Raw genomic sequence first — 26,185 nt, forward strand, 5'->3', positions numbered from 1 at the left:
CCCGCTGCATCCATCGCAGCGTGTGCGGGCTTGGAGGTCAAATGAGTTCGGCCGGCACTGGAGTCTGCTGATCTGAACTCCTGACCGCATAGCGAGCAGAACAAGTAATCAAATCAGTTGACTCCAGTGTCGGTCAATTACTTGTTCTGTGCCCTGCTGCATCCATGGCAGAGTGTGCGGGCTGGAGTTCAACTGAGTTCAGATCAGCGGACTCCCGTGCCAGCCGAACTCAGGTGACCTCACAGCCCGCACACGCTGCAATGGATGTAGGGGGACACAGAACAAGTAATCGGCCGACACTGGAGTCAGCTGATCTGATTACATGTTCTGCTGGCGCTTTGGTCAGGAGTAGGGATGAGTGAGCAGTAAAATGCTCGGGTGCTCGATGGGCTTTGCCCATGTCGATTTTTTTTTAAATTCATTAAAAAAACAAAACAAAAAAACAAAAAAAACCCCCAAACACATAACCCTAGGGTTTGGGGTAAAAAAAAATGCGTGGCCTCTAGCTGCATTTTCTATTGCTAAGAGTAACCCAAGTAGCTACTGGCTGCTAACCCCCACTGCTAGGTGTTACCTTAACTGGCAAATGGAAAATACAGGGAAGCCCTCTTTTTTTTTAAGTTTTTTGCCCACAAACAAAAAAAAAAAAAAATGACGTGTACTTCGCCATATTTTTGTATGCTAGCCAGGTGCAGCAGGCAGGTACATGCTGCCCTTAACACCCAGCTGCCTTTTTGTATCCGGCTGTGAACCAAAAATATAGGGAGGCCCTTTTTTTTTAATTATTTCATGAATTTCATGAAATAATTAAAAACAAACAAAAAAAAAAACTGACGTGGGCGTCGCCCAATTTTTGTGTCCAGCCGGGTACAACTAGGCAGCTGGGGATTGGAATCCGCAGTGCAGAGTGACACAAGCTTTCTGGGCTCCCCCGCTGTGAATTGCAGTCTGCAACCGCCCCAGAAAATGGCGCTTTCATAGAAGTGCCATCTTCTGGCGCTGTATCCGACTCTTCCAGCGGCCCTGGGTAATAAGAGGTTAATACCTACTTTCTTTTACCAGCTGGTATAAAGCCTGAGATTCTTAATATCAGGCTAAGTTTGACTCGGCCATTAAGAATCTCCAATTAAGGTTTGAAAAAAAGACATCACACAGAAAGAAATACTTTATTTGAAATAAATACACAGACACACTTAGGGACTCCATCTTTATTACGAGAGAGAGCATTTTTGAAAGGTAAAATACCGCAAAGCAACGGATCCAGTGTGTGCCGCACGCAACTGCATGTTGCCGCGATTCCATTGCAAATGCATTGAAATGACAAAGCATTTGTAATGGATCCAGCTTTGCGGCAAAAAACCCATTTGTGCCGCAGTTAAAAAACTAGTGTGAAACCAGCCTTAGGAAGTGGTTTCCTTTCCAAATTGCACACTGTTATAGTTTAGAAGAAACACCGGTCACTGCTGACGCCATGTGGATATAGTATATGATTTTTGAAGGTGGATATACATTATTCAGTTCCTGACAAAGAGATACCGGTAGTAGTATACAAGTCTGCCAATGTTGTAATCATTTTAACAAATCTATAAACCATATACAGTATATGGTGCAAACGTGCTCATGTAAACTAACTGATTTATGTTGTTACAGCACCATCTAGTGGACACAGAGTTTATTACTTATAATATGAATATGTAGTAGAACACAATTATAGAAAAGCGCAGTTAACTTTTTTTTGTCTTATGTGATATGGGGGATTGGCTAAGGAAAATGTATGGCATTGTTATACTATTATATGGCCAAGCTGCCTTATCAACGACCGTTTCAGAATCTGCTTATGTTATAGACATCTGCAGTTTATCTGTAATTCCCAGTCTCTGTGAGTCATTGAGGCACTGGAGTAGTGGTAGTCATCTAGACGCCTAAAATAATTTGTTATAGAGGTTTTGTGATTGGCTAATTGGGAAGGGTTAGTAATCTATTTAGGTACCCAATGATCGAGTGAGCAAAGATAGAGGTGGATGGGGAAATTTCCTTTCCTCTTTGGATTCTACTGAACTGATGACTATAGAAGTATGGCTGGACAGATATCATAAGAGAACCTATGTGTGCTGAATGAGCCACAGAAGCAAGAAACAAAGAAGCAGAGCAAATATCCAAGGAAACAGGATGTGCAAATAAGGGTTTTCCAGGTTCAAGAAAAGTTTCTGCAGTCATTTTACATGATTTCAGATTACTAAATCATGATCATGTGCAATGTGCACACTGTCAGGATTCTGACTCGCCCACCCCAGGGCTATGGGACACCCGGTGCCGGGCCGGACTAGTCCGGTGGTAGTCAGTGGTGGCTGGGCCCGGCTCCGTGGCCCTGGTGGGTGTCAGTAGAATATGTGGCTGATGACTTTAAGTTTGTGTTCGTGACGCCACCTGTGGTATGCGGCTCATAAGCCGCCGCTGCTGTGTAAGGCCTCCGGGGTGATGAAGTGGCAGCGATGGTGGTACTGCTCCCCACAGGTGGAGCGGTGCCCCGGGACACAGTTGGTGCTTGTGGAAGTCTATGGTGTTGTGTGACTAGCACGGTGCAGGGCCGACAAGCAATGAAAGAAACAGGCACAAACAGTAGTCTCTTTACCTTCTCCTCTTTTACTCGGCAGAAGTTTAGTCCAGGGAGACCGTCACAGATGGTAAAGATGGTCCGGCCGGCCTGGAAGTGCCTGGGGTGATCTTTGGCCAGTTGAGTATGAGGCCTACTCCTTAATCTTTCTTTGCTGTTTAGGAAACTGCCCTTTGGGTTAGCAATTGCCCTCTTGCTGCTGGGACCGGTGGTTCGCCCCTTTTTCTGTGGGGTAGACTGCGCAGGCCCTCTCTGGGGCTTCTCTGCTGGAGTCCACACCGGGCCCTTGGATTGCAGCTGTTCCTTCAGGTTGCTTCTGGGCCAGGAGCTTGCAGCTCTCCTGCCCTCCGGATTTGGCTACCAGGGACGGATTTTATACCCTGGCAACCACAGACTCCGATGTCCGAGTCTCTCCGCTGCCTCTCAGCTACTCCTGCTTCACTGGGCCAAGCTACTCCAGCTCCAGGCCCCAGTTCTACAGGACAGCTCACTCTGCGTCTGCTTCCTTCCACTTCTCCCTACAGACTAACCACCACTTCCTCCCTTCAGCCAGACTTAAGGAATGCTCCCTGAAGTTCCAGGTTCAGAGCTCCCCCTGCTGGCCGGAGGGAGAACTGTGTTGGGTGTTAACTTACTGGCCAATAGATCTCCCAATTACCTCCAGGCTCAGCATTAACCCTTTGGGAGGGCAATGCTGTTGTGGCGACCAGGTCCTGGGGCGCCACAATTCCACTTTATTTTCAGCATGAGCAGGAGGTCATATGACTGCAAATATGTGATTTACCTACTTACTGTCTCATGTTCTTTTATCAATAGAACATAGAGAGTATATTGAAATGAATTAGAAGCTAGTTGACCTGCACAGCTCCCCACATTGTGTAATGGCCTGTCCCAGTACTGCAGCTCAGCTCCTATTTACTTTAATGGGATATACATTGCACCACTGGAAAGTGGCTACTACTGTTTGCTGTTTGGCTCCATTCACTGTTTATCCCGCCATTGTAGGAAACAAAATAAGTGGAGGCACCACATGATGGGCGTCTGATTTAATAATCCTGGAAAACATTTTAGAATTTATTTTTATGTTATAAAGTGCTGGAATAATACTAGGATATGTCATCACTTTGTGATCATTAAGGTTCTAACGTTTGGGACTATCACAGTTTCTGACAATGAAGCGTTTCATCTCCTTCAATGATGTTTCCCTGCATAGAGCCCCCCAAGCCATGTCATGCAGGGAATTGCATCTGGACCCCAATCAAGCAGAATGCAGCCAGCTACCCTGGATCGCTGCTATGCGGGAAAATGCAAATGTGGCATAACTTTACAAGATAGGACCCAACCCTGTTATGTTCACCCGATCAGTATTTGGTGCAGAAATCTGCTCCATTTCTGCATCTCTTGGCAGGAAAAAACGGCAAAACATGCTTTTATGCCGCATTGTTGGTGCGTTTTTTATGCATTTTTACATGCGTTTTTGGAGCAGACTTTTCCCACTCATTACTATGGGTGAAATCTGCAGCAAATGCTGAAAGAATTGACATCCTGCAGATTTAAATCTGCACCAAATTTGCCAGTAGAAAATAAGCAACGTGTGCATGTAACTTCAGGATTGTGTTTCACTTTGCGGCATCAGGAAATTGTGACAAATCTGCGCAGGATAAAATGTGACAAACGTGACAAATCTGCAACATGTACACAGGCCTTTAAACAAAAGTGCAACTTGAAGCTACGGTGCCCAATACATTATCTGTAAACTTGTGACACGTCAATGACAGCCAAAAGAGTCCAGGGCAACTGGGAGCTTTGCACCTCCTATGGTTAACTTACATTAAAGAGACTCTGTCAGCAGGTCTCTGAAATTTAATCTGAAGACATCATGCTGCAATAGTTAAAACAGAGAATTCAGCCCTGCATGTGTTATCTCAGTCTTTTTTTGTTTACCTGAAATGTTAGTTTTAGCCTGTTATCTTTATCATTAGTGGGTCTCAGCAGTGTAGTCCAGCTCCGCCCCCTTCTGTGATTAGCAGCTTCTATCTATGGAAATGAACACTGAAAGCCTGGTGTGGGCAGGGGCAGCTCCCAGAGCTCTGCTACATGCAAAATCTAAACTATCACTGTGTCAGAATGTCTGCAGCCACTAATCTAAGTGATACGTCACTGGAATCAGGATCTCTTTGTCTACATTATTCTGCTCTCAGATGAGGTAACAAAAACCTACTGACATATTCCCTTTAAATTATTAGCAAATTAGACAAGGAAACAGGAATGACAATAGTGATACTCAAATACACCATGGCCATCACGCATTCATATAACTATGCTATTAGCCAAATGGCCCAAATGTATTTTGTATTCTGTAGCTAAAGCTAATAGAACTGCAGGCTGTAAATATGGCAGCATTACATGGTGACCGATCCGCTGTGGTAATAAATGATACATTCAATGTTACTGCATGGCCAATATAATCTGCATGCTTTTACTGAATAAATATACATTTCCTGAATATCAATAAGTTACGGCTAACATTTAATAGCAATAGTATTCTCAAAAATTTCTTGTCTTCCCCGATGTTGGAATAGTACAGATTTAGCCCTCTTTTGAGCAAGCACACACTACAATTCTTGATATTACCAAGTTCACCATATAAATAACACTGCTTTTACAGCAGTCAGTGGTGACTCTTGAAACTTCTGGGCCCTAGTGTAAAATCTCCATCAGAGCTCCAAGCTATCACAGGTTTTTAAAGGGAATTTGTCAGCAGGTTTTTGCTATCTAATCTGAGGGCAGCATGTTGTAGGGGTTGTAACCCTTTTTCCAGGGATATGTCTGTGCTCTTGTTTCAATAAAATCAGTGTTTTATCAGCAGGAGATTATCGCTACAGGACTGTTTGTCCTATGCCACTTAGTCAACCTGCTGTCAGGATTACATCATGGGGCACAGAAGCCGAGTCGCAGAACTCTCCCGAAAGTAGTAGTAGAGCTCACAGGGATGCACACACAGAGAACCACTAGTCAGTAAGCAAAGGCAGTGTCAGGAGGTCACGTCAGAACAGGGAATGCATAGGCTGTAAACTGGGTGGAAGCACGAGAGACAGGAGCCTAGAAAGCACATAAATACCAAAGCAGGAAACAGAGACAAGGTCCCGTAACATCACTGAAGTCAGAAGCCATGAGATCAGTCATAGCAATGGAGGGGGCAGGAACTGGTACGGAGGACGGGACTGGGGTCAGGAAGACTGGGAAGGCAAACAAAACATATGAGAAGGAGGGCAAGGAAAGCAGGGTAGCAGGAGGGATCAGGGAACTCACAACACCAGAAGTGTACGCGGTAATACAGGAGGTATAACTGGCGATGGTCGGGGGAAACCACGCCAAGAAAAAGCAGCGTGAGCCCTGGAGCGAGGCACTACAGAGCAAGCCCCGCCCACCAGACTCCAGACTTAACCCTGCAGGGACCAGCAGCAGTCATGACACATTCTCTGTGTAACCCTACCCACACCACTGAGTAGCAGCTTTCTGTCAATATACAGTGTACACAAAAGCTGCCAATCAGTGATACAACACAGTAATTAGGGTTTCACAAGTACATTACGCTGCTCTCACATTAAGTAGCAAAAGTCTGGTGACAGATTCCCTTGAACAGTACTGGTCTTCTTCCATAGACCAAAAGATCATTCTTGGCCCCTCTAAGGGTCAAAGGCAAGGCTTCAACTGCAACCTGTGGACATAGGTGTGCCTGTTACAGCGGTCATGGTTCGCTAGAAGTCACCAGTTTAGCACTATAGGCACAGTATCTTTGCGGCATGGACTCTACTATTTTTTAAATAAATATTGTCAGGTCACGTTGGTAGGGGCTTGTGACTCAAATACATGGATTTGATGCATATTTTTACAAGAGTGATGAGAGATTATACTCTGTAGATTTCCATAATTCCCATTCAATTGAGGATTATACATGTGAAGTCTACTCTCCACGAAAACACTGGGAACTGTGTCTTCAGGACGACTCCGACTTTATGACGCCAGGGGATTTTAACTTTGGAGCACTACTTTTGTCATAATGCACTACAATACAGTCAGGGCCAGAAATATTTGGACAGTGACCCAAATTTTGTTATTTTGGCTGTTTACAAAAACATGTTCAGAAATACAATTATATATATAATATGGGCTGAAAGTGCACACTCCCAGCTGCAATATGAGAGTTTTCACATCCAAATCGGAGAAAGGGTTTAGGAATCATAGCTCTGTAATGCATAGCCTTCTCTTTTTCAAGGGACCAAAAGTAATTGGACAAGGCACTCTAAGGGCTGCAATTAACTCTGAAGGCGTCTCCCTCGTTAACTTGTAATCAATGAAGTAGTTAAAAGGTCTGGGGTTGATTACAGGTGTGTGGTTTTGCATTTGGAAGCTGTTGCTGTGACCAGACAACATGCGGTCTAAGGAACTCTCAATTGAGGTGAAGCAGAACATCCTGAGGCTGAAAAAAAAGAAAAAATCCATCAGAGAGATAGCAGACATGCTTGGAGTAGCAAAATCAACAGTCGGGTACATTCTGAGAAAAAAGGAATTGACTGGTGAGCTTGGGAACTCAAAAAGGCCTGGGCATCCACGGATGACAACAGTGGTGGATGATTGCCGCATACTTTCTTTGGTGAAGAAGAACCCGTTCACAACATCAACTGAAGTCCAGAACACTCTCAGTGAAGTAGGTGTATCTGTCTCTAAGTCAACAGTAAAGAGAAGACTCCATGAAAGTAAATACAAAGGGTTCACATCTAGATGCAAACCATTCATCAATTCGAAAAATAGACAGGCCAGAGTTAAATTTGCTGAAAAACACCTCATGAAGCCAGCTCAGTTCTGGAAAAGTATTCTATGGACAGATGAGACAAAGATCAACCTGTACCAGAATGATGGGAAGAAAAAAGTTTGGAGAAGAAAGGGAACGGCACATGTTCCAAGGCACACCACATCCTCTGTAAAACATGGTGGAGCAAACGTGATGGCATGGGCATGCATGGCTTTCAATGGCACTGGGTCACTTGTGTTTATTGATGACATAACAGCAGACAAGAGTAGCCGGATGAATTCTGAAGTGTACCGGGATATACTTTCAGCCCAGATTCAGCCAAATGCCGCAAAGTTGATCGGACGGCGCTTCATAGTACAGATGGACAATGACCCCAAGCATACAGCCAAAGCTACCCAGGAGTTCATGAGTGCAAAAAAGTGGAACATTCTGCAATGGCCAAGTCAATCACCAGATCTTAACCCAATTGAGCATGCATTTCACTTGCTCAAATCCAGACTTAAGACGGAAAGACCCACAAACAAGCAAGACCTGAAGGCTGCGGCTGTAAAGGCCTGGCAAAGCATTAAGAAGGAGGAATCCCAGCGTTTGGTGATGTCCATGGGTTCCAGACTTAAGGCAGTGATTGCCTCCAAAGGATTCGCAACAAAATATTGAAAATAAAAATATTTTGTTTGGGTTTGGTTTATTTGTGCAATTACTTTTGACCTCCTAAAATGTGGAGTGTTTGTAAAGAAATGTGTACAATTCCTACAATTTCTATCAGATATTTTTGTTCAAACCTTCAAATTAAACGTTACAATCTGCACTTGAATTCTGTTGTAGAGGTTTCATTTCAAATCCAATGTAGTGGCATGCAGAGCCCAACTCGCGAAAATTGTGTCACTGTCCAAATATTTCTGGACCTAACTGTATATATATTTTTTATTTTATTAGTGAGTTACATTGTTCTCTATTTACATTTGCGCTATTGCAGGTGGTGATAACATCAGGTCTCTTTTCTTGCCATTTCAGTTGCCTTTTGATGTTCTATACAGCTGAATCCAAAAGAAGAAAATGCCGTTGGTTAAGAGAAATATTGAACCGCGGCATTTATGCCGTGGGACAGTGCCAGATGGCGTCACCAGCGAGCTGGAGTGTGTCACAAACAGTACCCTGGCCGCCATCATCAAACAGCTGGGCAGCCTAAGTAAGTGCAAATCTGGTATTTAGCTTGGAAGACTAAGAATTCTGTATATTTATCATATGTTTAAAATATCATTACAATATTTATTTTCTAACTAATGCCAGTCTTTATATATTTACTAGATTACCCGCCATACTATAATCTGCAGGATAATGGAGCTCATAAGGCACAAGCTTCTGCCAGATTACAAATACAAATCCTCCAGCAGACTTAATTTCCCACACCATATGACCAGTATAATTTACCTACTTGTCGTGAAACTGGAATCTCATGCTTATCTGGATATCAAATATGCTTATATCATCAGGATCGGGCAGCATGTATCAGCCGTCAGGTTCCCTTTAAGATAAAGACAGAGAATCAATTTTGGTAACCCAAAGTTAAATCCCCCAGGTGTACTGACCGGCACTCTGAGGTCATAGAGATGCCTCCATATTGAGTCTGGCAGAATCCCAGCTCTGCTTATAACTGATCACAGGCAGACACCTCATCATGTCAGTCTCCATGTTATGCCTCATTCTGATACCATACTGTGACAAGATTTTTTAAAATAATGATTTCTGTCATTTGTAGTGTCATTTTGAGTTTGGAATTTACATATGATTTCCTGTATTCTTCACTTTTAGCTGAATATTGCAAGAAAACTAATGATTAATTTGAAATGAAATATGTGTCATGTTGGAAAAATGGATCTGACATTAGATTTTACAATAGAAAATGCAAACATTAATAACAGTTTCATCCTGAGATCTGATAACTTACTGATGTCACTCAAAACCCACTGTCTGGATGTTGTCTGGGTTTTTTCTTCCTAAATTTGGGGTCTGTGAGTGGTGAGCACTTTCACCTTGAAAATACATTTTTAACATAATGCACTATACTACCAAAGTCACTGGATGATAAACAAGTGGACCTATAATGAGAATAAGAAAGCAGGGCAATCCATAGTGCAGAAATCCTTAATAGGGTACAGTTCCACTTGAGCATAGCCTCCGATGCAAGAGCATCGGAAACGATATGCTAATGACCCTCTTTTGCGGGTGTGAGCCGAGGGTCATGCGACTGTGATGTGATCTTGCAATCAGATCACAGCTGCGGAGAAGAGGGAGGGAGCACTTTCTCCCCATCTCCTCCGCTGCCTGTCTCTACGTACATCACACTGCAGTCAGATTACATGCAAGTGCAGTGCGATATTTCACACGCACCCATAGACTTGTATGGGGGTGCGTGTCAGCCGACACTCGCTGCCAAACGCAGCATGCTGCGATTCATTCCGCATGCCTCTATGGCATGAGAAATCAATCGCAGATGGACACTGCCTTTAGTTTTGAACTGTACCATACAGTGGAGATGGGGTGGTCTGAGAGAAAGGGTATATGGGGGAGCGATCACCTTATATGCATATGCAAATACCAGGCCCCACCCTGTTTCAAATCCAGACATGGAAGGAATCAGCTTCAGCTGCCACAGGTGAAGGTCCAGTCCAGGAAACACCATGTACCAGGTAAATAGTAAAATTAAAATAAAATGGAGGTGGGAAGGGGGTGGTGATTGTGACAGACAGGCAGGTAATAATAATTATTCACTTATATAGCACTTTACATACATCAGCAACACTGTCCCCATTGAAGCTCACAATCGAAATTCCTTGTCTTTGTAGTGTGGGAGGAAACCACATTTTTTTCAGAAATAATGTAATCTACATTGATCAACATTTCAAGTTTTTTTTGTAAGGAGTACACCCTGTCACTAGAACAGGGTTTTACAAAAGATCCAAAGTTTATCAACATAAAACCTTTATTTTGCCCAAAACGTGATCATAATTAGAGAACAGCAATGACTGTAGCACAGATAAAGATTATAACTAAATTTTCTGAAGGTAACAACAGTCACCAATCAGTAGGACGTGTACAGGCCTTTGCTTTGAATGACTTCAGCACACCTGCGGCCACAGGACATCACTAGCTTCTCACTCTGCTCTGGTGTGATTTTGGTCCACTCTTCTTTCAGTTTCTTCCACAGTTCTTTGACTGTTGTGGGTTTCGTGGCCATAACTTTGTCACCAAGGATTTTCCAGAGGTTTTCTATTGGGTTTAGATCAGGACTCTGGGCGGCCATTTCATTGTTTCAATGTTTTCTGCTTCAAGAAACTGCTTTACCCATTTTGCTGTGTGACAGGGGGCATTGTCCAGCATGAAAATTGCTGGCTGATTGAGTGATGAACGCAAGTAAGGAACCACATGTTGTTGAAAAAGGATTTGATGCACACTTGCATTCACTGTGCCATGTAGCTGAATGAGAGGTACAACACATGCTGCAGAAAACATCCCCTAAACCATGATGCTTCCTCCACCATCTTTCACTGACTTCTTAACACACTTTGGGTTCAGTCTTTCCCCAGTTTGTTGACGAACATAATGTTTACCATCAGGCCCAAATAAATTAATCTTGCTTTCATCACTAAAATTAACTATGAACCACTTCTCCTCTGTCTACACAACATGCTCCTCCCCGAAGACCAGTCTAGTCTTTTGATTCTTTCTGCTAATGAGAGGTTTGGTCACTGCAGAGTGGGTTTTCAGTCCAAATGCTCTTAAACGTCGTGACACTGTATGACGAGACAGATCCTTACTATGTTCAGTGCTGAAGTGGCAAGTAATTCCAGCTGCAGTCGTGAAACAATCACATATGGAGATTTTCTGCATTATCCTGTCCTCTTTTGCATACGTCTTTTGAGGGTGACCAGCCTTCTTGGGGGGACTTGAAAGAGTTTGTGATGTTGTAAAGATGCAGTATTCTCAAAATCACAGACCTGAAACCCCCAACTTCTCTTGCTATGGCTGATAGGATCACCTCTTTGGCCTTCATCTGGACAATCTGCTTCCAGGGTTTTTCAGGCACTTTGGAATGGCACACCATTTTTGCAAAGTCAGTGGAAACTGGAAAGTTAGGCTGCCAGTTACATAGGGTTTGTCAGATTATTAAGGAAATTAGCACCAGGTGCCAGATTAACACCAATAACTTGCAGGAATCTGAAAGTGTTCTCTAATTTTGATCTGGGTAATTTTCATTTATCTCATATACATTTTTATTATGTGCTTTGGAGTAAATTCAATTTATGAAATAAGCTTAAAATACTGCGAGTTTACTCATGTTAGGATATAATCACATAGGACGACACAATGACCGCAACATTTAGCAAATTGTGTGCTGTTTTCTAATTTTGATCTCCAATGTACTGTATGTTAGCAGTGCAGGAGACAGGGTTTATATGGACATGAAAGAGCTAAGAGTCACACACTGAAATCATGGGATCAACGGTCACTGCATATAATCAATTAAGATAAAGGTAAAAAGTACATAATACATAATGCTGACACATGGTGGTGTGCAATATAAAGTAGGAATAATATAATGTACACGTGCAATGGTAAACATGAAAACACTAAAAGAAGGTTACACATTGATATCATGGGTTCAGGGATCAGTGCAAATAAGGAAGTGAAACTAAGTGAAAAGCCTGACCTGAGGAAATCATCTGTCCAATGTTGAAACGCTTAGCCCTTATTCGTTGCATAAAATTTTAAGAAAACACCAGATTGTCTAGTTTTACTAAAAAAAAAAAAAACAAGTACACTTTTATTCTACTTCAACTACACTGACAAGCAAAAGAGTAACAATATTTGGAACTTTTGACTTTCAGGCTTCATATTCCACCATCCAGTACTACAGCTTTGAACGTCAGACTACTTTCATGTTTGCCTTCTTGGCTAGGTCTTATGTAAATTTGATTTGCAACTATTTAGCATATGATTAGTAATGCAGATTCTTGTCATGTCACTTGTCATTGTTACTGTTTTGCTTCTGGTGGTGGGAAAATCTTTTTTTCCCTGTATGCTACAAATTACAACCTGTTCTCACATTCCCGAATAGCTCAGTTTGTAATGAGATTGATTTCCAAGCGAAAGGTCACCGGTTTGAATCAAGGTGCAACCATGAAGATTTCCCAAGAAAAGAGAAACAGCATCATCCAGCTAATCGATAGTGGTTAGGGATAAGCTAGTATACTCGTTACTACTCGGTACTCACCGAGTAGTACGGAATTTGGGCTACTTGTTACTCCGTGAGTATCCTTGTGATTACTTGTTAGGAGTAGCGAGTAGGGATGGGCGATACTGAACTATAAAAATAGATAAAGCACATTATTAAAAAACATTATGATCATACTTACAGGTCCTGCAGACTCTGCCTCCTGGCGCTTCTGCTCCCGCTTCCGTCTAATCAATGCTGTGCCACCCGGTAGCCAACACTGGACTACTGAAGAACCTTCAATAACGTCATAGCCATGTCACGTGTGAATGCTGTATTACTTCATTGGCTATAAACTGGTCACATGACTATGACATCTCGAAGGTCCTGGTAACTGAACTTTTACAGTCACTGTGCTAGTGTCGCATCAGCATCACTCGGTACGGCAGCACACTCTTCTCACAGGAGAGGTTGGCACTTGTGTCCGGAGAGTGTCAGTCCATTCATAGAGATGCCCATGCGAGACTGCACGAGTCAGACGTAAGTGGAACTCCGGCCTCAGTGTCAGCCTGCATCTTACTCTGTATAGCCGCTGCTGTACAGAATGATGTTGTAGAGTTGACATTGGTATCATAGTATCATAGTATCATAGTATCATAGTTTTTAAGGTTGAAGCGAGACTCTAAGTCCATCTAGTTCAACCTGTAGTCTAACATGTTGATCCAGAGGAAGGCAAAAAAAAAAAACCAATGTGACAAACAAGTTCCAATGGGGAAAAAATTTCCTTCCTGACTCCACATCCGGCAATCAGACTAGTTCCCTGGATCAACACCCTGTCATAAAATCTAATATACATAACTGGTAATATTAAATTTTTCAAGAAAGGCATCCAGGCTCTGCTTAAATGTTAGTAGTGAATCCCTCATTACATCATGCGGCAGAGAGTTCCATAGTCTCACTGCTCGTACAGTAAAGAATCCTCGTCTGTGATTATGATTAAACCTTCTTTCCTCAAGACGTAGCGGATGCCCCCGTGTTCCAGTCGCAGGCCTAGGTGTAAAAAGATCTTTGGAAAGGTCTCTGTACTGTCCCCTCATATATTTATACATTGTGATTAGATCCCCCCTAAGCCTTCGTTTTTCCAGACTAAATAACCCCAAGTTTAATAACCTGTCTTGGTATTGCAGCTCACCCATTCCTCTAATAATCTTGGTCGCTCTTCTCTGCGCCCTCTCCAGTTCAGCTATGTCCTTCTTATTAGTGTTGAGCGAGTATGCTTGTCACTACTCGGTACTCGCACGAGTATCACTGTACTCAGGCTACTCGGCGGGTACCGAGTAATCTCGCGATACTCGTGCTGTACTCGTGGTCTTCATTCCTGCATGTTGGCGCTCTTTTGAGAGCCAGCCCTCATGCAGGGATTGGCTGGCAGACCACTGCAATTCCACAGCCCTGTTAGTTGTGGAATTGCAGTGATTGGCCGGCCCTCACAGCATGACCGTGCCTTTAGCCCGACACTTCCCCGCTCGGCTAAGCCCCCTCCCGCACTCCACTCCGCATGTATATATATATACACGCATACACACACACGCACGTTTTTTTTTTTACTTTACATTTTTATGGTTTCTACATGCTGCCGGGGGTCATTTCAGAATAATACTCGGGTCTCCCATAGAATAACATTGGGCTCGGTGCTCGGGCTGAGTACACGAGTATCTTGGGATGCTCGGCCCGAGCCTCGCGCACCCGAGCTTTTTGGTACTCGCTCATCACTACTTCTTATATATCGGTGACCAGAATTGTACACAGTATTCTAAGTGCGGTCGCACTAGTGACTTGTACAGAGGTAGAACTATATTTTTTTCATGAACACTTATACCTCTTTTAATACATCCCATTATTTTATTAGCCATGGCAGCAGTTGCCTGACACTGTCCACTAAAGTGAAGTTTACCATCCACCCATACACCCAAGTCTTTTTCTGTGCCTGTTTTACCCAGTGTTCTACAATTAAGTACATAATCATAAATGTTATTTCCTCTACCCAAGTGCATGACCTTACATTTATCTACATTAAACTTCAATTGCCACTTCTCAGCCCAATTCTCCAATTTACATAAATCTCCCTGTAATATAAACTTATCCTCCTCTGTATTGATTACCCTGCAGAGTTTAGTATCATCTGCAAATATTGAAATTCTACTCCGCATGCCCCCAACAAGGTCATTAATAAATATGTTGAAAAGAAGCGGGCCCAATACTGACCCCTGTGGTACCCCACTATGAACTGAGACCCAGTCCGAGTACGTACCATTAATAACCACCCTTTGTTTCCTATCACTGAGCCAGTTTTTAACCCAGTTACACATATTTTCCCCTATCCCCATTATTCTCATTTTATGTACCAACCTTTTGTGTGGCACCGTATCAAAAGCTTTTGAAAAGTCCATATACACAACATCCACTGCATTTCCCTGGTCCAGGCTTGAACTTACCTCTTCATAGAAGCTGATCAAATTAGTTTGACAGGATCGATCCCTCATAAACCCATGTTGATACTCTGTCATAAGGTTATTTTTCTTGAGATACTCCAGTATAGCATCTCTCAAGAACCCCTCAAGGATTTTACCAACCGTAGAGGTTAAACTTACCGGCCTATAATTTCCCGGCTCAGTTTTTGTCCCCTTTTTGAATATTGGCACCACATTTGCTATGCGCCAGTCCTGCGGTACCGACACTGTTATTAAGGAATCTGTGAAGATTAAAAATAGTGGTCTATCTATCACAGAACTCAATTCCTGTAGTACTCTGGGGTGTATGCCATCCGGGCCCGGAGATTTGTCAACCTTAGTGATTTCGAGGCGGCGGCGTACTTCCTGCTGGGTTAAGCAGGTAATATTAAAGGGTGAATTTATGGCATCACTGGTCATGTCATCTGCCATGGCATTTTCTTGTATAAAAACCGTAGAAAAAAAGTAATTCAGCAGGTTGGCTTTACCCTCATCCCCTTCCACCATTTCACCAAGACTATTTTTAAGGGGGCCAACACTATCGCTTTTCAGTTTTTTACTGTTTATGTAGTTAAAGAATATTTTAGGATTATTTTTACTTTCTCTTGCAATGAGTCTCTCTGTCTCAAACTTAGCTAACTTAATTTGCTTTTTTCATATTTTATTTAATTTTCTATAATTATATAATGCCTCATCACTACCTACCCTCTTTAATTCTTTTAAGGCTTTCTGTTTTTCTTTTATTGCTTCCCTTACAGCTCTATTTAGCCATAGGGGTTTCTTCCTATTTCTAGCATGTTTGTTCCCATAGGGTATATTTTCTGCACAAGCCCTATTCAGGATGCTCATAAAAGTCTCCCATTTGCTTTGTGTACTTCTATTACTTAGTACATCATCCCAGTTTATTGCACTAAGATCATCTCTCAACCGTTTAAAATTTGCTTTCCTGAATTTTAGTGTCCTTGTAGCCCCTCTACTATACATCTTACTAAAGAATACATGAAAACTTATTTTGTGATCACTATTCCCCAAGTAACCCCCAACTTGTATATTTGATATGCGGTCTGGCCTATTGGTTAGTACAAGGTCTAGTAGTGCTCCCCCTCTTGTGGGGTCATGTACCATTTGTGAAAGGTAATTATCTTTCATTGTTATCAAAAATCTATTTCCTTTGCTGGAACTGCAAGTTTCTGTTCCCCAATTTATATCAGGATAGTTAAAGTCCCCCATAATAATTACCTCTCCGAGACTCGCTGCTTTATCAATTTGCTTTATGAGGAGATTCTCAACCTCTTCCATAATATTCGGCATCTTATAAAACACACCCCTATCAGTATTTTATTATTCATTCTCCCCCCCCTTATCTCCACCCATAGGGACTCTACATTCTCAGTACCCTCACATATTTTGTCACGCAGGATGGGTTTTAAGGATGATTTTACATATAGACACACACCCCCCCTCGCTTATTTGTACGGTCATTCCTGAATAGGCTATAACCCTGTAAATTAACAGCCCAGTCATAGCTCTCATCCAGCCATGTCTTTGATATCCCCACTATATCATAATTTTCTTCCAACAATATTAATTCTAATTCCTCCACCTTATTTGTGAGGCTTCGGGCATTAGTGTACATGCACGTTACGTATGACTCTGTACCTGTATTCCTGCTTACTGTATTAACTGTCCTAACCCTTCCCCCCGTACCACCCCCAATTTCATTACTTGTGCCCTGGTCACTGGTCATTGCTCTCTCTGTTTTTCTCACACTGTATACACTGTCTGTACAGATTGATGAAGCAGAGTTGACATTGGTCATTGCTCTCTCTGCTTCTCACACTGTATAGACTGTCTGTACAGAGGGATGTAGCAGAGTTGACATTGGTCATTGCTCTCTCTGCTTCTCACACTGTATAGACTGTCTGTACAGAGTGATGAAGCAGATGTGACATTGCTGTACCTGTGGACTACGGATTTTTTATAATAAAGATGGAGTCTCTAAATGTTTTTTTTTGTTTTATTTCTAATTAAAAAAAAAATTCTCTGTGTTGTGTTTTTCTTTTACTGTTTACTAGAAATTCATGGTGGCCATGTCTAATTTGGCGTGACATTATGAATTTCGGGGCTTAGTACCATCTGAGAATACAAAGCTGGTATTAACCCCATTATTACCCAGCGTACCACCACCATCAGGGCCACTGAATGAGTCGGGTAAAACGTCTTGAACTGGCGCTAAGAAACAATGTGCCATTTCCAGTGGCAGCTGTGGGCTGCCGAGAATCTCAGCCCCCTGCTACCTGGCTTTACCTGACTGGCGATCAAATTACTGTGGGAGACCACGCATTTTTTTTTTAAATAATAAAAAAAATAATGGGCTTCTATGTATTTTGATTGCCAGCCAAGGTAAAGCCAGGCAGATGGGGGTGAGGGTGACAGCCCGTAGCTGTCTGCTTTATCTCCACTGAGAATCAAAAATACCGCAGAGCACTACGTCATTTTTTTAAATTATTTATTTATTTTTATTCAACTCTATATTGTGTGTGTGTATATATATATATATATATATATATATATATATACACACACACACAGTACAGACCAAAAGTTTGGATACACCTTCTCATTCAAAGAGTTTTCTTTATTGTCATGACTCTGAAAATTGTAGATTGACATTGAAGGCATCAAAACTATGAATTAAAACATGTGGCATGAAATACTTAACAAAAAAGTGTGAAACAACTGAAAATATGTCTTATATTTTATGGTTCTTCAAAGTAGCCACCTTTTGCTTTGATTACTGCTTTGTACACTCCTGGCATTCTCTTGATGAACTTTAAGAGGTAGTCACCGGAAATGGTCTTCCAACAGTCTTGAAGGAGTTCCCAGAGATGTTTAGCACTTGTTGGCCCTTTTCCCTTCACTCTGCGGTCCAGCTCACCCCAAACCATCTCGATTGGGTTCAAGGTCTGGTGACTGTGGAGGCCAGGTCATCTGGCGTAGCACCCATCACTCTCCTTCTTAGTCAAATAGCCCTTCTACAGCCTTGAGGTGTGTTTGGAGTCATTGTCCTGTTGAAAAATAAATGATGGTCCAACTAAACGCAAACCAGATGGAATAGCATGCCGCTGCAAGATACTGTGGTAGCCATGCTGGTTCAGTATGCCTTCAATTTTGAATAAATCCCCAACAGTGTCACCAGCAAAGCACCCCCACACCTTCTCCTCCATGCTTCACGGTGGGAACCAGGCATGTAGAGTCCATCCGTTCACCTTTTCTGCGTCACACAAAGACATGGTGGTTGGATCCAAAGTTCTCAAATTTGGACTCATCAGATCAAAGCACAGATTTCCACTGGCCTAATGTCCATTCCTTGTGTTCTTTAGCCCAAACAAGTCTCGTCTACTTGTTGCCTGTCCTTAGCAGTGGTTTCCTAGCAGCTATTTTACCATGAAGGCCTGCTGCACAAAGTCTCCTCTTAACAGTTGTTCTAGAGATGTGTCTGCTGCTAGAACTCTGTGTGGCATTGACCTGGTCTCTAATCTGAGCTGCTGTTAACCTGCGATTTCTGAGGCTGGTGACTCGGATAAACTTATCCTCCTCAGCAGAGGTGACTCTTGGTCTTCTTTTCTTGGGGCGGTCCTCATGTGAGCCAGTTTCTCTGCAACATTTGATAGTTTTTGCCACTGCACTTGGGGACACTTTAAAAGTTTTCCCAATTTTTCGGACTGACTGTCCTTCATTTCTTGAAGTAATGATGGCACCTTGTTTTTCTTTACTTAGAATTTGTATTATGGCAAGAAAAAACAGCTAACAGTCTATTCAGTTGGACTATCAGCTATGTATCCACCATATTTCTGCACAACACAACTGATGGTCCCAACCCTATTTAGAAGGCAAGAAATCCCACTTATTAAACCTGACAGAGCACACCTGTGAAGTGAAAACCATTTCCGGTGACTACCTCTTGAAGCTCATCAAGAGAACGTCAAGAGTGTGCAAAGCAGTAATCAAAGCAAAAGGTGGCTACTTTGAAGAACCTAGAATATAAGACATATTTTCAGTTGTTTCACACTTTTTTGTTAATTTCATTCCACATCTGTTAATTCATAGTTTTGATGCTTTCAATGTGAAACTACAATTTTCAGAGTCATGAAAATAAAGAAAACTCTATGGAATGAGAAGGTGTGTCCAAACTTTTGGTCTGTACTGTAATATATATATATATATATATATATATATATATATATAACCAAAATTAAGAGACCACTGCAAAATTGTCAGTTTTTCTGATTTTTCTCTTTTGTAGGTATATATTTGAGTAAAATGTAGATTGCTCTTTTATTCTATAAACTAAAACTAGTATTTGCAGAAAATAAGTACAAAATTTATTGCTTGGAAATTCGGAGACATGTTGTCAGTAGTTTATAGAATAAAAGAGCAATTTCCATTTCACTCCAAAATATAAAGAGAAAAATCATATTGTATGTATATATATGCTGTATATATACACACACACACACACACACACAGACACACACACACACACACACAATATATATATAGTTGTATAAAAAGAAATAAATAATAAAAAAAAATGAAGTAGCGCTCTGCGGTATTTTTGATTCTCAGCGCGCATACAGCCGATGGCTACGGGCTACTACCCCTAGCTGCCTGGCTTTACCTTGGCTGGCAATCAACATACAGGGAAGCCCATTTTTTATTTTAGTTATTTTAAAAAAAATTAAAAAAAATGTGTGGGCTCCCGCTGCATTTTCCATTGCTAGCTAAGGGTAATCCAAGCAGCTACTGGCTGCTAACCCCCAGTGCTTGGTGTTACCTTCACTGGTAATGGAAAATCCAGGGAAGCCCTTTTTTTTTTATTTAAGTTTTTTGCCAAAAAGCTAAAAAAAAAAATGACGTGGGCTTCGCCATATTTTTGTATGCTAGCCAGGTACAGCAGGCAGGTACGGGCTGCCTCAACCCCCAGCTGCCTATTTGTACCCGGCTGGGAACCAAAAATATAGGGAAGCCTTTTTTTTTTTAAATTATTTCATGAAATAATTAAAAAAAACGACATGGGCTTCACCTAATTTTTGTGTCCAGCCAGGTACAGCTAGGCAGCTGGGGACTGGAATCTCCAGCACAGGGTGGCCCAAGCTTTCTGTCCCCCCCCACTGCAAAATGCAGTCCACAGCCACTCCAGAAAATGGCGCTTTCATAGAAGCGCCATCCTCCGGGGCTGTGTCCAACTCTTCCAGTGGCTCTAGTGCTGGGTGGCACGCTGGGTAACAAGGGGTTAATACCAGCTTTGTTTTACCAGCTGGTATAAAGACTGAAATTTCTGATGTCAGGCCAAGTTTTATCCGTCCATTAAAAATCTCAAATAAAGGGTTAAAAAAAGACATCACACAGAGAAAAAATACTTTATTAGAAATAAATACACAGACACACTTAGGGACTCCATCTTTATTACTCCCTCTCACCCCTCCACGATCCTGGTCTTCTGTCTTCAACCCATCTAGCTCTGCTATATCAGAATGCAGTCTAATAACTCAATGAGTGAGCAAAGGCTGCGGGTTAGTAAGCGGTGACATCACCATTGCCATAGTAACCTAAAGAGTGGGTTACTATAGCAACGGTGATCTCCGATTACCTGATTCCCGGCGCCGCTATGCATCGGCTGTGGCAGCTAATCCCTGCATGTGAGCTGACTCTGTAAAAAGCGCCGACATGCAGGGACGGGGAGCCGAGCATATGCCAGAGCATCTCGCCGGTACACGGCGCTCGGCGAGTATACCGAGAGTATGGAGATGCTCGGGCGAGCATCAAGTACCGGCGAGCATGCTGACACTACAGGACCTTAGATAACAACATAGTCATGTGACCAGTCTGTAGCCAATGAGAGCATACAATATTCACACGGGACTGGTCACATGCTATGATGTCAAGGAAGGTCCTTTGGTTACCGGGCGGCACAGTGATGAACGGACTCGGAAGCAGAAGTGTCGGGAGGCAGAGTCTGCAGGACACGTCGCGGGAGCGGTAAGTATAATGACAATGTTTATTATTAACTGTATTCTTTATTTTACAGCCCCCCGTGGCATTTTACTCAGCCCCCAGACAATTGCTCGCATTTCCCATTGACTTGCATTGGATTCCCCACTCATTATGAGTACCTGAGTATTAGGACCTACTCGTTACGAGTATAGCGAGTCCGTGTATTTTACTACTCGCTCATCCCTAATAGTGGTCTCTCAGCCATAAAAATTGCCAAAGTGCATCATATGAGTGCCACGACAGAAGAATGTGAAATGAAGTCCATCAATCCATTCCAAATCCAAGAGGTGGACGTCCAGGCAAAATATATTAAATGGATGTAAACTCGGGACTACAGAACAGGAGGAGGACTTGGGTATTCTCATTACAAATAAGCTGAGCAGCAGCACTCAATGCCAGGCAGCAGCTGCTAAAGCAAACAAGATTTTAGGGTGTATAAAAAGAGAGATTAGATCCCGTGATCCCAACGTATTGTTACCCCTCTATAATTCACTTGTAAGGCCACATCTGGAATATGGGATCCAGTTTTGGGCTCCACATTTTATAAAGGACATTCAGAAGTTAGAGTCAGTTCAAAGGTGGGCAACTAGACTACTACAAGGAATGGAAGGCCGCCCATATGATGAGAGGTTGAAAAAGTTAGATATGTTTAGCTTAGAAAAAAGACATCTCAAAATAGATTTATTTCATTTATATGTATAAATACATGTGTGGTCAATATAAAGGACTGGAATATGACTTATTTCTTCCAAAGATAATACTAAGGACAAGGGGGCACTCACTGCGAGTGGAAGAAAAGCGATTCCAACAGCTAAATAGGAAAGGGTTCTTTACAGTTAGAGCAGTCAGACAGTGGAATGCCCTACCACAAGAGGTAGTAATGGCAGATACTACAACAGCTTTTAAAAAAGGGCTGGATGATTTCCTCAGTACACACAACATTGTTGGTTATAAATGACTTAGTGACCAAATGTAGAACTGGTGGAGGAAGGTTGAACTAGATCTACCTAGGTCTTTTTTCAACCTAAGTAACTATGTAACTATGTAACCAGTATGCACCAACATTGGGAACGTGTAGAAGAGACCTGGGATCAGAATTTGGTTCAGACATGCTTGAATGTGATCGAGACCATGCCCAGAAAAATTTGGATTCAGGTAGTGTTAAAAGCCAAAGTTGGATTTAAAAAAATTCTAACAAAATAGTAAAAATTAAAATTTTTGGGAGTTAAACTAGAACAATGCAGTGATATGACAAGAATCTGCATATCTAATTATTTGCTAAGAAGTTGCAAGTAAAATTCATGTGAGATAGCCAAGGTGATTGTTTATAAAATGAATGTTGTCTCATGTTTGAAGCTGCAGTGGATTGTGCGATTTGGAGCCTGAAAGTGAAAAGTTTTAAACTTTGTTACCCTTTTGCTTATCAGTGTTTAAAGAGGCTGCTTGCACTATTGTCCATCCTCTCTATCTCATTCACTACCGGAGATACTAGAAGAGGCTATTCACATTACTGTCTAGCATGTCTTTCTCATCTAATACTGGAAAAACCAGGGGTTCTGAGATAACAAAAGACTGCTCACACTGCTATCCACCCTGTTAGTCTGATCTAATACTAGATATACTAGGAGTGCTGAGGTAAGAAGAGGCTGCTCTGACGGCTGTCCACCCTTTATTTCTGATCTAATACTGGACTTAACTTAGGTGAGAAGAGGCTGCTAACACTGTTGACGACACTGCCTGATCTAGTGCTGGAAATACCAGGAGTGCTGAGGTAAAACAAGGCTACTCACACTGCTGTCCACCCTCTCTTTCTGATCTAATATTGGAGATTGAAAAAAAAAAATAAAAACTGGAGAGACAAGGAGTGCAAATAGGGTCTTATCCGAGAAGGAATGCAATAATAGGTTGAGTGGTGCTCACCTGGTGTGACACAACCATTGTAATCTGTTAAAATCAGCTGCTGCAGTCCCATTTTGTTCTGGGTATCTGAGGTTGCAGAGGAAGGGGTTAATTCTGCACGCCAAAAAAACGAATATAGATACCAAGGTAGAGTATGATCATCAAAAACCGAAAATTCCTTTTACCTTAAAATCATAGTTTTTATTGGACATATATGCCACAAACAGAGTACATACATACATAGAATAATAAAAATATATTAAATTATTATTGGAAAGAAAGGCGAGAAATTTTTTTATCCTTCTCTCACCCTTCCTTACATACAGAGGTCGGCGTCCTAGTTGGTCATGACGCCCCCGTTCCTCGTCGACTGACGTCCTATACTGACCCTCCACTCACTCTCAAAAGACATTCAGTGTGTCTGAATAGCAGTGGGTAAAGTGCAACACCAAAGATAAAGCCCACAAGACTATGTATACACATAAGATGTGCAAAGGAGGGAATTGTGTCCGTCACTAATCATCTGTCATAGACTAGTAGGGATGGGCCAGACTATGTCCTCAAGTCGACACATAATAAATATCAAATATTGACTTAAGCTGTTTTTTTGTCCAGGATTCACCCTACGCGTTTCGCCCCTTAGTTAGCAAAAAGGGGCTCATCAGGGGTATAACAGCATGGATCCTTGAAACACACAGCTTCAAACCTAGAATAGAACACAGGGTTTACTTTATCTTAAACCATGGAGACCACTGTTGTAATCACCACAAAATGGCATATTATCAAATATCTACAAGTGAAAAATGCCCCTCCTTTTTGATTGCTAGGTGCATGAAGTGGTGTTTTATTGTGTTTTTCTTGGAGGACGTACCATATTATCTATTGGTCCTGGTGCGATTCTATAATGGTCAGTGATTCACTATTTTTATGCCATATTGTGGTGATTACAACAGTGGTCTCCATGGTTTAAGATAAAGTAAACCCTGTGTTCTATTCTAGGTTTGAAGCTGTGTGTTTCAAGGATCCATGCTGTTATACCCCTGATGAGCCCCTTTTTGCTAACTAAGGGGCGAAACGCGTAGGGTGAATCCTGGACAAAAAAACAGCTTAAGTCAATATTTGATATTTATTATGTGTCGACTTGAGGACATAGTCTGGCCCATCCCTACTAGTCTATGACAGATGATTAGTGACGGACACAATTCCCTCCTTTGCACATCTTATGTGTATACATAGTCTTGTGGGCTTTATTTTTGGTGTTGCACTTTACCCACTGCTATTCAGACACACTGAATGTCTTTTGAGAGTGAGTGGAGGGTCAGTATAGGACGTCAGTCGACGAGGAACGGGGGCGTCATGACCAACTAGGACGCCGACCTCCGTATGTAAGGAAGGGTGAGAGAAGGATAAAAAAATTTTCTCGCCTTTCTTTCCAATAATAATTTAATATATTTTAATTATTCTATGTATGTATGTACTCTGTTTGTGGCATATATGTCCAATAAAAACTATGATTTTAAGGTAAAAGGAATTTTCGGTTTTTGTTAATTCTGCACGCCAATGAAATGAAGACAAGATGAAATCCCGGAATTTGTTTTGTTGGTCAACACATTTCAGAGCGCTCAGACTCCTTCATCAGAACAATCACATGATAAACCTGATGAAGGAGTCTGAACATTCTGAAACGCTTTGACAAATAAATCACATCCCAGGATTGTCTTCATTTCATCGGCAGTGCAGGATTAACTCCTTCCTTTCCAACCTCAGATTCCTAATACTGGAGATTCAAGAGGCACTGAGGGAAGAAAAGGCTGCTTACAGTGCTGCCTGCCCTGTCTTTCTTAATGCTGAGCTGCTGTTGTGGTCTAGAGCTACCTTACATTGTGTACATTATAGATATTATTAGGTCACACCTGTGGAGCATTGTACATGCTTACAGGCAAGAGCCCTATTAACATTCTAGCACCATTTCTGTGTTCCATTTTTTTTTAAAGTGATTACTTCCTAAATCCTTAATAGTAATTGGGGGGGTCTCATAGATGCCTCCCATTACTAATCTAGGGCTTAGTGGCAGCTGTGAGCTGCTATTAATCCCTTGTTACTTCGATTGCCATCATGCCAGGGCAATCGGGATGAGCCAGGGAAAGTTCTGGGATTGCTGCATCTAATGGATGCCACAATACTGGGTGGCTGAAGGCTGCTATTTTTAGACAAGGGGACCCAATAAGCATGGGTCTCCTCATCCATAGAATACCAGCCCCCAGCTGTCAGCTTTTTCATGGATGGGTATCAAAATTAGGGCAGATACCGCACGCCGTTTTTTATTTATTTATTTATTTGAATAATTAAAAAAGAAAAACATGGGGTCCCTCTTGTTTTGATAAACCTCCACGGCTGGGGGCTGCAACCTGTAGCCTTATTCTTTATCTGTGCTGGGTATCATAATAAAGGGGAACCATACGCCTATTTTTTTCTTTATTTATTCTGGACCCGGGGTCGGTGCTCGAGTACTTTTGAACCCACAGTCCAGGTCCGCCCATCACTAGTTATAGACACTGATAAGGATCGGCACTCGTAGATTTTTCTTTTCATTCTTCTTTTCTTTATTTTAAATTATAGTGCACAAAACGCCAATAGTGTGACACGTTTCGGTCAAAGGGACAACATGACCTTTCTCAAACTCAGCTGAGAAAGGTCATGTTTTCCCTTTGACCGAAACGCGTCACACAATTGATGTTTTGTGCATTATGAGTTAAAATAATGAAAAGAAGAATGAAAAGAAAAATCTACAAGTGCCGATCCTTATCATTTATTTGAATTGTGGAGACCATCGAACGATACGTGCACCGCAGTTTTGGGAGTGCCTGCCTGTCCTTCTTAAGTAGTTATAGACACTGTTATCTGTATTCAAGTTAAGGGTCTTAAGGGTTGTACTCTCAAGCACTATTATTAAGGTGGGGTAAAACTGTTATGATATTGTACATGCCAACAATATATTTAACATAATAAGGTTTTCAAGTTAAGTTAAAATGACCAAATACAAATGTTAACTGTTTGTGATGACACAGAAATTT

General features: G+C 41.9%; 1 protein-coding gene across 2 annotated transcripts in view; it reads left to right on the forward strand.

The window, feature by feature from the left end:
* The window catches only part of LOC142251245 (actin-binding protein WASF3-like), a 186,894-nt gene that overhangs the window by 86,633 nt on the left and 74,076 nt on the right, over window positions 1–26,185 (forward strand). For both annotated transcript variants that reach the window (XM_075323869.1, XM_075323870.1), the window contains exon 2: window positions 8,445–8,619. In XM_075323869.1, the coding sequence (XP_075179984.1) occupies window positions 8,487–8,619 (133 nt within the window). In that variant the 5' untranslated portion in view covers window positions 8,445–8,486. The remainder of the gene's footprint in view (window positions 1–8,444; window positions 8,620–26,185) is intronic.

This window comes from Anomaloglossus baeobatrachus, chromosome 9, assembly GCF_048569485.1.
Source record: "Anomaloglossus baeobatrachus isolate aAnoBae1 chromosome 9, aAnoBae1.hap1, whole genome shotgun sequence".
NCBI lineage: Eukaryota > Metazoa > Chordata > Amphibia > Anura > Aromobatidae > Anomaloglossus > Anomaloglossus baeobatrachus.